Source organism: Brugia malayi, assembly GCF_000002995.4.
Source record: "Brugia malayi strain FR3 genome assembly, contig: Bm_v4_ChrX_scaffold_001, whole genome shotgun sequence".
In the NCBI taxonomy this organism is placed as follows: Eukaryota; Metazoa; Nematoda; class Chromadorea; order Rhabditida; family Onchocercidae; genus Brugia; species Brugia malayi.
The window spans coordinates 13,134,308-13,149,608 of NW_025062479.1; the positions used below are offsets into that span (position 1 = coordinate 13,134,308).

Consider the following 15,301-nt stretch of genomic DNA (forward strand, 5'->3'; position numbering starts at 1 on the left):
AAAAAAGAAACTATGTTACATCACGAAGGAAGAATGTAACTAATGAAATTGCAATTGGGTAATTCCCTTTGAAAACGCCAATTAATTAATAAGCACTGTCTTAGGAGACATCGAGTGTATTTTACACTTTTAATCTCTTATTTTCAAAATCCGCAACAAATAAATAATTCAAATCGTGCATTAAACTTTGATGAGTCAACAGAAAAAGCAAATTGCAATTAAAACAGTTTATGAGATGACAATTTAGCTGAATGAAAAAATCTTGCAAAATAATAATTTGTTGAAAATATGCTGCTAAACTTTTTGGTCGAATTTGCTGTAAAATTATACAACCAATACTATAGTGCGCTTTCTTTCCCGAAAGGGGACGGAACAATCTTCCAAAAAATAGTTAAGAAAATATGTCGCTCTTACAAATCAATTCATAAAAACGACTAACAAAATTGATTAAAAATCTTTCGGAAAATGTAGTATTCACAAATGGACATTGTCCATAATGAGCAGTTTGTTATTGATAATAATGTAAAGTAGGGAATAATTGTAAATACCTTTCAGGTAAATTAATCAGTAAATACAAATTTGTTTGTGCTATTACTTTTTGAATGGTAATGCATCAGATAGTTCTCGAAGTATTAGAGGGTGAGTATTTCATTCCAAAAATGGGTAAGCGAGAAAAATTAGGATGAAGGGAAACAGCAAAGAAAAAACAATCATTTACCTTTTTTCATCTTTTTGACTTTTTTCGGCTTTTTTCTTTTATAAAAAAATTTATAGAATAGAATAATACTTTGGGATTTAATCATTTTAGTACAAATACATTTGTCCTCCTTTTCAAAAATGATAATTTATTAACAAATTAATACAAAAATGACCATTAGTGATATCATGCTTATCAGATTGATTTTTTATCTCAAAAATGATATTTTTTTAACAATTATAAGTGTGTACTGAAATGATATGCAAAAGAGGAAGCGATAAACTGGCAATATTTCGCCATTTTGAGTTAATATCAACTCTAAACAGAATTCTGTATGAGAATGTATTATCCATCATAAAAGATTAAAGTCCATCATAAGCAAAAACTCCAAAAGATTAAAGTCCATTATAAATGACTTTAATCTTTTAACTAGGTTCACTTTGACAAATTAATATTAGATTCCATAAAAAAATGATCTCCAAATGTTAATAAAATTAGAAAATGATGATTCACTGAAGTTATTTTAGCACTTTGAATTAATTTTAACTCCAAAAGTAACCATTGATTAAACGAAATATCCAACCATCCGTGTTGATCTCACATTTAGTAAGCAGCACCATCTCATAATTTAAATTATAAAACACGAATATCAATGTGTTAATAAAGTTGAGAAATAATGATTATTTTATTATTTTGAATTAATTTTTACTGTAGAAATATCACTGACATCTTTTATCATCGACAATTTATCATTTTAACCCAGTATTATGCCAATTAGACATGACCATCACATTATCAAATTGTTATATTTAATAAATCAATAATATATTTAATCAATTTAATCATTAATATTATTTTGTCATTTTTGAAAATTGTACTACCAATATTATAATGCTCAGACAATTTCTTTCCCGAAAGATAAACAAACAATCTTCCAAAAAAAAAAGTTAAGCAGGTAAATCACTGGTATTCGAAAATTAATGTTCATAATATATGATCAGAAATGTTTCTGAGAAATGCAATAGCAACAAATGGGCATTGTCCATAATAAGAAGATTGTTATTCTATAATGATATGAAGGAAGGAATAATTTTCTTATTATTCAAGCAAACTAATCTCAAAGTATTGTTAATAGGTAAGTGTTATACCTGAAAGACAGGTAAATGAAAGAGAAAATTAAAAAAATAAACAAGAACTAGTAAATGAAGATATTTTTTTCTGTTTTCATTTTTTTTTTCCTTTTTTTTTTTGTAGATTCAGAATAATACTTTTGGGAATTAATCTATTACAGCACAAATACATTTGTCCCAAATAAGTGGACAGCTAATTTTCACCTATTTCGATATTGCGCGTGACACCTTTTTTTTCCTTCTCACCTGTTTGTAAGAGTTAAAATGAAGAAATACTTCTTGATTTAAATACTCCATTCTTTTTTTTTTTTTTAATATTTATGTTTATTTTTAAAAATTTTTTTTCATCATTTTTTTCCTTTGTTTTCTTTTAATTTTTAAATTTCTCTCACTTCATTCATATTAATTTAAGCAATCTAATTGCGTCATCAATTTAAGTGTTTGCTTTAATTTGCTTGCTTAAATGATTTTTTTTTTTGTTTAACGGATCATCAACAGAATATTAAGCATATGACAATATGAAAAGAATGTAATGTTTAATGTACAATTTGGGAAATATATATATATATATTTTTTTTTGTAATTAATCAGTTGTAGTGAAAAATTAAATTTAAGATGAAATAATATTGGGAAATTTTTAAATGTAAGTATTATTATGATATTTGTCTAATCAATATTAAAATTTTTGTCACTAATCAATTTATAGAAATATGTTTATTTTTTAAAAAAAAAGATTTCTTTTTTCTTTTTTTAACAAGGTTAAATTCATTTTGATAGAATACACTGATAAAAGATAAGTTAGGTAAGCGATAAAGCATACTGATAAAGTATATTAGTGAAAAATTGTGGCCAGCTTTACATATATATCCCATTTGGCCATTTTATTGATTATTCAATGGCATAAGATGGTGAGAGTTTACTTGGCCATATCGTTGTAAAATCTGTTATAATGCTTTATAGTATTCTCTATTATATCATATTTAAAAAAGAAAAGAAAATGATTAATGATTATAGCTATTGATAATTTTGCTAACAATTGTATTAGTTCAAATAGCTTGACTTAATTGATAGCATTATTAGGCATTTTTCAAATTTTAAGAGAATGTCAGATTTAAAATTGAATTATCGGAACATAAATTATGTTAGTCAATAGAACTGATTAACAAAGGAATTACTCAGATTAATCTGATTTGTATTTATTTATATTTGTAGTTAAGTAAAACTGAAAATTGTTAGTGCATTATGATTAAAGTATATTTTTTTCTTTTAATCGTTCTATTTGCATAGCAATAGGCATTATTTAATGAGAAGTTATTGTATTCATTTATTTTTAAATTGGTACTACTACATTTCATTCACACTTTGTTAATAATTGTTCTCGAAAAAAAGCTAAAATGGACTTTTCTGAAAGTGAATTTTAGGTTGAAAATGACAATAATTTTGTAGGTTTACTGGAAAATATATTTGGAGCTGAATTTTATGGTTAAATTTTTTAATATTGTTAAATTCAGTATGAGATTTTATAATTGTATTCAGAGTTGTGTCATATAACTGTATTTAAAGATAGGATTTTATAATATTACGTAGTTATATTTAAAGTTAGGATTTTATAATTACGTCTTGATTAACAATCTAAATTCATAACTACGAATTTCACAGAAATTACAAATTATATAGCTATATTGAGAGCAAGATTTTATAGTCATATATTTTTCTATATAATTATATTTAGGGTGAAATTTTGTAGTTATATATGTATTTTTGAATGATTATTTAAAAAATATGAAGCGTACGACATGGAAGGTAGAGTTAAAAGTTAAAATTTTTGCTCTTGTTTAGTTTATAGAGAAAGGGAAAATAGAATAGATGAGAAGTGTGAAAGGTATGGAAAATTTTAAGCTCTATGTAAGCCTGAAGCTATCATTCATTTCTTTTATTTCGTCCATTTAGTAAAGGTGTTATACAACTAAGCAGTTGCTAGTCAGTCTATAGACGAAGTTTTATTTCAATTTCAAATTTCAATCAATATTTCAGTATTTTGCAATTGATATTATCGTTGTTATTATTCTTGTCTTTTTATTTAACAAACAAATTTATTCTGAAATTTTTATATTGTTAATATATTTTAATGTTATAAGCGATACTAATTCATTTGTAAATTACAATTAACTCCAATTTCAAACTATAAAAATTTTTAAATGTTTGTTTTTTGCATTTTTTCATAGTAAATTTTTGTTTTCATGTTTATTCAACACAACATTACGTCGTTTCAGTTTCAACTACTTGTTCTGCCAACGGTAGCTATTATAAGCTGTGAAATGTGAAAAGTCAATAATGTCTGGTAGAAGTAATGAAGGTATCATTAATTAATTAATTAATTAATTTGCTCATTAATTATCTGATTCCCTTAAAAAGTATATATCATTGTGCAGCCATTTTGGGCAGAATATTATGGTTGATTTGAACAAGTATTAAACTTTTTTTCCATTTTAAATCGTTTTAAAACTAATTAAATTTAATAGAATGCGAAAAAAGTTTTTGAATTAATTTTTGCTATGTCATTTGAGAAAAAAAAATCTTTTTCTTTTTTTCTGCGAAAAAAAATTGGATAAAACTTGAATTTAAGAATTGGATGATGAGAGAATTTTTATTGTTAATGCTAGGCAATAAACGAGATAATGACTATATAATTTTCAACCAGTGATAAGCCAAAAAGGGGGAAAAATCGCAAACTTACTTGATTAAAGTTTGTTCAATCAAGTAGACTTATAAAATGGCATTTTTGTAATTTTTTAGCGAATAATTTATGTGATAGAACAATGTTAAAAGCAATTTCATTACTTGGAATTGGCTTTATGTCTATTTTTCTCGTCGGTTTCCTTGGCGTTTACCATAATTCACATTCGATAAAAGCAGCCAAATTTAAAATTACTTCAAAAGGTTCATTAAATTTATTTATTTCATTTTTATAAGTATATGAATTTTGTTAAACACCGTTGAGAATGAAATTTGCTTAACAAATTTGCAATTTATTTTTAAAGCGATGTTTTTATATTAGCATAAATTTTATTTATTAAAATCAAAACTAAAACATTCAAAAATGATTATTTAGTTGTTAAATCAATACAGTTAACGCAATTGCAAATTGATTATTATAAATAATGAATGTATAACGATAAATGAATGATAAGATTAATTACTATCAAGGTAACAAAGTGTAATAAAATATCTTTATTTTATAAAATCAATATTTGATAGTGATGAAATATAGTCAAATATGCAATCATATAAATTTATGCAACAAATAAGAATTGCTAAAATTTAATGAAATAATTCAATTAATTTCAGATAATTATCCAAGTATGATTGATGTTTTACTATCAAATATAAATGGTCATGAAATTGCTAAAAATTTGCGATCTTTCACTACTTTACCACATTCAGCTGGAACAAAAGCTAATGCTAAAGTAGCTGAAAAGATATCAAAACTTTGGAAAGATAATGGTTTAGAAGGTAAAGTATTTTTTTCAATTAATTTTAACTGTTCGTTAGGATTTTTAATGATGCAAGAGAATGAAACAAATAAAAATTTTACATTGTATTTCCAAAATTGTGATGAAAAAAAAATTAAAGTAGCATAAAAATTAAAAAAAAAAAAAAAGGTGAAGCAGATTATAATGCTTTTAATAAGCTAATTGAGAAATATTTTAGGCGTTCATTACGTGAAATACGACGTCCTTCTATCCTATCCTGATTATAGCAATCCTAATCATTTGCACATATTAGATGAAAATGAAAAAATTTTATATACAACGAAAGGCATCAGTCCTCCATTGATACCAAAGGAACAAAGTGCTGAAGGTTGTTTAATTTATTCATTTTTAGCAAATTAATTTGCTAAAAATCAATCTTTATGCATAAAAAGCATGGTTTTTTGAGCAAAAATGCTACGTATGTATCATTCATTTCAAAAAAGCAATGACCTTTAACCTCATAAAATTCATGCAGTATAAACAGAACCACTTCTTAAATTAATTGCATTTGAAATTTTTTTTTTTTTTTGTTGAAATTAGAAATTATTGAAATTTAATAAGCACAACTATTTATTCGATTCGAAATTTACTAATCACAATTATTTATTCGAAATAAGAAATAATATTAATATTAAAATAGGAGCTGGAATGCAATGGTTAGCTTATTCAGCAAATGGCACTATTCGTGGACAAATTATTTATTGTCATTTTGGGCGGAAGGAGGATTTTGAACGTTTAAATTATTATGGTATCGATCCTAAGGTTAAAAATGTTTTGCTTATTAGATTTATGATATATCATAAAATTTATACAATATAAATAAATCCATTTCTTTTAAATTAATTCAATTCAAAAATTCAATTCAAAAATGAAGAAAAAAGTACTTTAATTCTTTCATTTTCTTGCAATATAACCTTAAAGAAAAGTGAACTATCATTTATAATTTCTTGATTTGTTGATTTTTTTTCTTCTAAAAATCTTTGTACCGCCGAATGTTTAATGAATATTTAATATTGATTTTATTATATTTGCTAGGGTAAAATAGCAATGATGAGATATGGGAAAATATTTCGAGGTGATAAAATATGGAATGCTGAAATGGCTGGTGCCATTGGTGCTATTTTATTTTCGGATCCTTTCGAGGTAGCACGAGATGGTGTAGAGAAAGGTTTTCGTTTTGTTTTTTGTTTTGTTTTTTGTTTTTTTTTTTCAAAATTTTATTATAATTTCAGTTTTATTATTATTATTAGTAGTAGTAGTGTTATTATCACTTAGCATAATATAGCCATTACATCATTTTATCTGATTATTTTAATTTATCACTTAGCTAGTTATTGTAACTGGAATGAATGAAGGCTTAACTTTTAACAAGCAAACAGTGTGGAAAAGAAAAACTGCATTTATTTAAAAGGTATTTGTAATAAAAATTAATTAGAATGAATTTGAAAAATTTTTAATTCAAAAATGAAGAAAAAAGAAATTTTTGAAATTTATTTCAATTGATTCCTCATCTTATTACAAAGGAATAGCAAAAATTTTTCGTTTTCATATTTCTTCAATAATAGTAGTTAATTTATAGTTACTAGTGCTATTATTAATTATTATAATTTAGCCATTACAAATCTATTTGATCGTTATAATTTGTCGTTCTATTTAATAAATTGTTTTTAAAAATTTCATTTTTTTTTTCTTTTTTTTGTATATTTAATTTTCAGAAAATGTATACCCAAATACTGAATGGTTGCCAAACGTTGGTGTACAACGTGGTAGTATTATGCACGGTAGCGGTGATCCGCTTTCGCCATTATATCCATCAAAAAAGAACTTATATCGCTCAAAAACTATCAAAGAAGTATTTTTAATCAAATTTTAATAAGTGATAAATCAAACAAGCAATATCAAAAAATTTATTACAAATTATTACATTGCTAATGAATATTGCTTTGAACTGAAATCCATAAAGTTTATACTAGAGGGGCTTTTTTTGCTGAACTTGAGTTAGGAGCAAATTTTTATAAAGTCAGATTGAAATAATAAGAAATCTTAACAGTCTTAATACAGTAAAAATTAAATTACCACGCATAATATACAATTTAAACTTTTTTTTTTCTTTTTTTATCTTTTCTAATGCAAAATAATTTTTGAAATTTTGTTAATTAATATATAAAATAATATTATTAATATTTTATAGCATGAAAAAAATATTAGAAGAAAATAAATTATCTAATTTATATATAAAAGAACATAATTCATAATATTCTATTATTGCAAACCTATGGTAAGTTTTTTTTAGATTTTAGCATTAGAAAATTTTTTGATTTTACTATTAAAAGTTTTATATATTTTCCTGAAAATTTTAAACTTTGCTTTTAATTTTTGCATTTTTACTTATAAAAATATGAAATTACTTTACATTTCAGGCTATGACTGATCATGTGCTACCAACAATACCAGTATTACCATTAAGTTATTCGGATGCTTATCAGGTGCTCTCATATATGCGCGGTTTTGTAGCACCATTTGATTGGCAAGGTGGAATTAATACAACATATTATCTTGGACCTGATATGAAGGAAAATAATAAAATTGAAATTACTGTTCACTCGTCATTGGAAATCAGGTATTTTAAGCATCACAGTAAGGAGATTTTTAATTTTAATAATTAATATATGAAAATTTTTGAATTTTGAATTTTTTGAATTTTTATTATTTTTAATAGATATATTTTTTTCTATTTCTTCTTTAATCAATTAATTAATTTCAACATTTTTTTTTTCACACTTATCTGATTAAATTTGTACAAATATATATATATATATATATATGTATGCAAATGTTGCAGAACAATTCGAAATGTAATAGGATATATTCGTGGTGCAACAGATCCTGATAAGTATGTTATCTTAGGTAATCACTATGATGCTTGGATTTATGGTGCATTAGATCCAAATAGCGGTACAGCGATACTAGGTGAAGTTGCAAGAGGTATTGTGCAAATGATGAAAATAACAAATTGGAGGCCAGGTAAATTATCGCTTATCATATTTTTTTTACAGTATTATAAGAAACAAATGGAAGGTAACTTATCACTTACCACATTTTTCTAGCAATATTATTATAGATGAATGGTAGGTAGCTTATCATTTATCATATTTTTCTTGCAATATTATCATAAATGGATGATGGCATTAATTATTACATATTGTTAGAGTAACCATCTAATTAGAATACTACTAATTTAATATATTTAAAAATTTACAATTTATTCTGCTATATTTTAAAGTTTTATTACAGATTATAACAGTTTATTACAGATTTGATATAATTTAAATATATTATATAAATCTCAGGATAAGATTTCCAACGAAAATGATAGTAATTATATTTATAAATGATTGAAATCAAATATATGCAGCAAGGACAATTATATTTTGTAATTGGGATGCTGAAGAATATGGCTTAATTGGTTCAACAGAATTTGTCGAAGAATATGCAAATTTATTGAGTCAACGAACAGTAGCATATTTCAATGTGGACAATATACACTCCAATCATTCTTTGTTCGATTTCTTTTTTGCGATTTATTATAGATTTATTTCATTTCAATTTTTAACTTTTCAGGATCCTTCTTTTTCTCATTAAAAAAAACTTAAAAACATTTGTATCAGAGGATCAATGGAATCTATTGCCATTTTAATTAGCGGAAAACAAATTTAAGTTGTTTTATAGTATATAAATATTAAATCATTTAATCATCTTTTATGGTATTTAAACTATTGGACAAACAAAATAAAAATTTACGGATCATTATGATCAATATTAATGCAGTTATTCATTCATTAACTTCAAAAATTTAACATTAAGTAATGATCATAGCAGTTTAAAAAAGTTAAATTACGATATTTTAAATTTTCAAATGATACTTATAGGCATGTGAATACGGTACCTACGTTATATCAGTTTATGGCAGAAATATCAAAATTAATTCCAAATCCAATGGAATCAGAGAAAAAAAGTGGTCGAAAAACTATTTATGATACCTGGTCGGTGTTTATTTATTTATTTATTTTTAATCATTTTTCTTTTTTTCTTCTTTTTTTAGCTTAAACAAAGAAGAAAAAAATTGAAAATTTTTTTTCACAATTTATTTTTGAATTATTTTAGTTTTAACAAAAAAAAAATTTGAACATTTTTTACATGTTATTTCTTTTTGAATTAAATTTTTAAAGTACAAATAACATTTTAAGATGAAATCTCAATATAATTAGTGAAAAAAAAAAAAAAAAAAAAAAAAAACGAAAAGATAAAACATCTCTTCATGTCATAGTATTGGTCAACTATTCAAATTTGAAAATGAAGAAAAAACAAATTTGATAAATTTCAAAAATGATTCAACTACAGTTGCAGGTTTAAAACTTTTCCAAGTGATATTAGTTTTTTGCCGGATATACCATCAATGCCAATTCCGGGAAGTGAAAGTGATCATGTAGCATTTTTGAATTATCTTGGCATACCTGTTGCTGATATCTCTTACAAGTATGAGCTAAAAATTATTTATTATCTTTTAGTGTAAAGCAATTTAAAGAATTAAATCAAATTAATTTTAATTAAAATTTGTTTAAAAATCCCAATTGGAAAGAATACTTGATGTTGAACATTTTGCTATGTTTTTTCTTTTCTTTTCATCGTTTTATTATTTCCCAATTAAACTTTGTTTTTTTCTGCAATTATTTGAAAATAACACAAATTCAAAAAAATTTTTTTTGAAAGAAATACAAATGAAATTTATTATTACTAATTTTCAAATATTTTATTAATAAAATATTTCAGGAATAAGACATCGCATAGTAATTATCCATTGTACCATTCACTGTACGAGACAGCATTCGCTAATGAGCACATCATTGATACGAATAATTTAGCGGTTAGCAAAAAAAAAAATTTTTTTCAGCAATAAATAATTCAGTTCATATTTTAGTCAAAGTAATAATTTTCAATTTTTACATTTAATCTCAATTGCATTTTTGATAAATTCAGCAACTAATTTGTTTCATTTTAATAACTTATATATTTGATTTTTTTTTCAAATAAAAAGAAAAATATTTAATATTCATTGTATAACTGCTGTTATTAGTGATACTGTTAGAAAATATTCAAATTAAGCAGTTTAAATAATAATTCCTTCTAATGTTATTTTCATTAACCGTTACTAGGTAAACTATTTTTTCAGTAATCAAGCAAACTTACTCATTTTCTTTTTTCTTATCATCAAAAATTAATAACAAGGAGAAAAAAAAAGAAACCATATTGCATAAATGCCGGTTTTAATTTAATTTGCACATTTCTATATTTTTGTCTATGACAATAAACACTTACTTGGTTGAATTTAGGTTCATGAAGCTGTGGGCAAATATTGGGCAGCAATTGCTTGCAAATTTGCTGATTTAAGCATACTTCCAATAAATATCACAAATCTTGCTCTTAGTATTGTTCACATTTACACTCCACCAATTAAGCAATCATTGGATAAATTGAAACATTATGAAGAAATGTTATATGATGCTAAACATCAGTTTAATTACCTACTTAATACTTCAATGGTATATGGTTAAGAAAATTTTAACATTTTATTCCAAATTTAATTTAATAGCAACTTTTTGCCATTATTATATAGATAAAATTGAAATCAAGTAGCTATTGATAATCGATAATTTATAGATTTAAAATTAAAATTAGAATGATTAGCTGAGTAGTATTGATCTGATATGAGTAAACATATAAAAATGTCATATTATCGATTTTTTTTTTTAATGGAACAATTTTAATTTCAAAATTTTCAGGAATTTCTGGAATATGCAAAAAAATTTGATAATATTATTCGACATGCTTTACTCAGCTATATCACTAATTTGTATGATTTGAGAAATTTTTCATGGATAAATGATCGTTTGATGGGAGTTGAACGATGTTTTATCAACCCACGTGGTATACCCAATGAACCATCACAGCGACATTTATTATTTAGCGTCAGCAATAAAAATAAATATCGCTTTATAAGTATTATTCATGATGCGGTATGTTTTGTTTTTATTTTGTTGATGAAAAATTTTTGTTTGTTTGATAGGAATTATTTGATAATGAAATAAGTCAGTGATCATCAGATGATTGTAAGAAAAAAAGAAAAAAGAGAAATTTCGAATTAAAACGAAATCTCTTGATAAATGATAAAATAAAGGAGTAAGATTTTACTTACTTAATATATTGAAAATATATGGATATATGAAAAAGCTTGAAGTAGTTTAATTTATTTAAATTTAATATATTGATTAAGAATAAAATAGCAGTAAAGTTTATACTTTAAACTTTGTGAATTATTAATGATTAAAATTAATAAATGGATAGAATGGAATAGTTTGTCTTTTTTCTTATCTTTTTTTTAGTATAAAATAAAATTGATACATTCAAATATGAAAATATTGCAGATAGATGCATTCAAAGCAGCACGAAATGACGATGAACGCATTCTAAGTGTACGTCAAATTGCATTTCAGATTTCTGTAATTCAAAATTCTATCGAATGTGCAATTAGCATGTTAAAAGATAGAATTTAAATATATTACATGGATTTTGTTTCATCTACATATATGATATGAAAATATATACTGTTACGTATAACATTATTTGATGAATATGTAATCAATTAATAAGTTAATGTATTGAATAGTAGGAATATTTGCGTTAATTTATTTGCAATTAAATATTAAATTTGATAAAATATCATAGGAAATTACTTATTATTCAATTTTTAAATTTTATTATTTATAGCATGATGGTTATTTCCATGTGATTTTACTTGTAAACAAATGTATGTATAACTTCATCACATTACGTGTTCAAATCTCGGAATGATTTCTCAGTCCAAATTTTGTATCAAAAAATCTCCATTTTTTGTTTCAATAATGGTTCAATTAATTCAGTTAATTGTTCATTATGTCATTTTACTCAACAAAAAATAGTTTGGTTAATTCAATTAATTGATAATTACACCAACCACATTTAACAAAAAAAAAATTTTTTTTGGACGAATTTAAATATTTATAAATTTTTGCTTAAAAATAAGAATGTGAATAGATAAAAAAGATTTTCCAATCGAATAAAATACAAGAAAAAGAAAACATAAATACTTTTTCCAATACAATAACTTTAGCAATGAATATTGAAATAAAAAAGGAAATAAATCATTTATACTAGCAAAGTTTTCCCTTTCTTCGTTTTTTTTTTCTTTTTTTTTTTTTTTTTTTTTTTTTTGCAAATAAAATAAGGAATAATAAAAGGAAAAGAGAAAAAGAGAAACAACCACCAAAAGTTATCACACAAACAATATGAATAATCAAAATAATCGAAAAAAAAATCCATTATTTACTATGGGAAATAACGGGAAAGTTGATAACTCGAGGCAGAGAGAGAGAGAAAGAGAAAAAAAAACACGCATAATATGAAGTCTTTGAAGAAAAAACTTTAAAATGTAAGAATAATATTTTCGCTCAAATTAAAGTGTATAAAATGATAAAACTTGCTACAATTGTTACCAATGATTAGATAATTATTATAAGTTATCAATAATTCATACATAAAAATAATAAAATGATATATCAGAAATAGAAGTATTATAAATCACAAAATAATAAAGGCTTTTCAACAGAAGTAATATAGCTAAGAAAAAACTATGTAAAATTTTATAATTTCAATTAATTTATTTAAAAAAAATAAATAAATATAAGAAAGAGAGGAAGGAGGGAATAATAATAATACCACAAAAAAAAGGAGGAAAAATGCACACACACACAGAGGGAGAGAGAGAGGAAGGAAAAAATGAAAAAAGAACATAGAAATATTTATATATTATTTTAATGAAAAAAAAAGAAAAAAAAAAAACAAATAATCCAGCAAATGAACATTCGAAAAATGTCATTTCGGGTTTTCTTCCTATTTTTTCATTCTGTCAACTAAGTAAACATATATACTAAAAGTTTATTTATATTCAAAAGAAAAAAACAAACAAATAAATGACATAAGTTTGGGTTATTGATGTATGTGTTATATCTATTTCACACATAGTTTTGCTGGGACAAAAAAAGGAATAAAAATCTTTACTGATAAGATAAATGATATCTTAGGATAACTGACATCCAATTACTACAATAATACTATAAATTATAAACTTCAAAAAAAAAAAAAAAAGAAAAATTGGTACTAAATAAAATGATTTAATAAAATCTAATAAATAAAGGGAGGGTGGGAGAGGGGAAAACAAAAACCTTAAAGTGAGCATATTTGAGAGTTGACGACATTCAAATACATCACCAAAATAAACAAGAACAATGAATGTTACTGAATGTTTAACCACAAAAAAAAAAACTTCTCTTTGTATACAATTTTTAGAACTACTTGCAGTAAAACGAAAAACTTTAGAAATTTCTTATTAGTTGTATAACAATGTGAAAAGAATTATATCAAAAGAATGTCATTCCAGCTTTAATTCTTTTCAAAGTTTGAACGAGCATTTCGTTTTATTTTTTGCTATCTATTAGATTGATGCTTTGTGCATGAATTATTATCAAATTTACAAATAATTTATGCGAAATTGTGTAAGAAATTGCAAAGCAAAACTTTCAAAAATATGAATAAAAAACGACAATTGACAATTTAATTCAAAACTTTTATTCTTAAAAAAAATTAATTGTTTGTAAGCTGAAATGTAATTGTATTGTGTTTTATTTAATTCAAGTATATATAATTGAACTAATAATTCAAGTGAATTATTCTATTTTCATCCACATACCAAAAAAAAAAGAAAGAAAATGAGATTATTTTTCCTGGAAAAAAAAGAAAAAAAAAAAAAAAAACATTACAAATAATATAACCTGCTAGCTATTTAAAATAAAAAAAAGAAAAAGCAGTTGAAACCCGCTTGGTAAACAATAGATGATTAGCTCATCAAAATTGTTTTCTTCATCAAAAGAACAATACGGCTGATAAGAATAAACTTGTCATGATAATCTTTTCATTGATTTTATGATATAATAAGCATTCAATTTCAATTGATAAAATCAAAAGCTAATGATATACTCATTTAATGCAGTACTTATATACATAATATAATTCAATAATATAGCTCTACAATAATGGCTATATATTCACAATATTTAGACTTAAATGATTCTCAGTATCAACGACAATAACGCAAATACTTAATGCAGAGAGAAATGGGACATTATAATTTTATTATTTTTGAATATTGATCGCTTCTGTGATACACAATAATGAGAAAAATGGAAAGTCATAAATTACTTGCAGTAAAAAGAGACAGGAAAAAAAAAATGTTGAAAAACGTGGCAGTTTTGAAAAATTTTTTTCAAATTCAACTCAAAAAAAAATTTTTTTTTACTTCTAAAATTTTGCCCACTTAAATTCCCCCCACCCCCCCCAAAAAAAAAAAAAAAAAAAAAAAAAAAAATTGGCATTAATGATAAAAAAATAGTCGTAACAGAAATAGGCCATAAGTATGAAATGGGAAAGGATGCATTTAAATAAAATTCAATAATACGATAGCCTATAAAGTATTCAAATTAAAAAAAAAATTTTTTTTTGAAAAAGAAATAACCTAATTTGAGAAGAGAGTATATCCATATAGAAAGAAAGAGAGAGAGAGAGAGAGAGAGAGAGAAGGGAAAGAAGGAAGGGAAGAAGGAATATGAATAATAATATGATGACAAATACACCCAATTCGATCTAATAAAAAAAAAAAAAAAAAAACAAGCAGCCAATCCAGAGAGCGTTATTCTTAAATAGTAATAATAGTAGTAATAATAGTGATAATAATAATAAAAATAACGACATTTTTATCATCGTTACCACTATAGCAATAATAATAATGTTAT

The 15,301-nt window shown here is 23.9% G+C and overlaps 1 protein-coding gene across 1 annotated transcript; it reads left to right on the top strand.

The window, feature by feature from the left end:
- Positions 1-4,161: 4,161 nt before the first annotated feature.
- On the top strand, positions 4,162-11,971 carry Bma-gcp-2.1 (Uncharacterized protein; the record flags this gene model as incomplete). The annotated part of the gene is made up of 16 exons (XM_043074705.1): positions 4,162-4,183; positions 4,624-4,767; positions 5,176-5,340; positions 5,539-5,688; positions 6,001-6,122; positions 6,396-6,528; positions 7,076-7,212; positions 7,781-7,980; positions 8,203-8,384; positions 8,776-8,920; positions 9,290-9,403; positions 9,768-9,896; positions 10,191-10,284; positions 10,751-10,960; positions 11,201-11,434; positions 11,843-11,971. 16 exons carry the CDS (start codon positions 4,162-4,164, stop codon positions 11,969-11,971), a joined length of 2,310 nt encoding a protein of 769 aa, XP_042930639.1.
- Between the last annotated feature and the right edge of the window lie 3,330 nt (positions 11,972-15,301).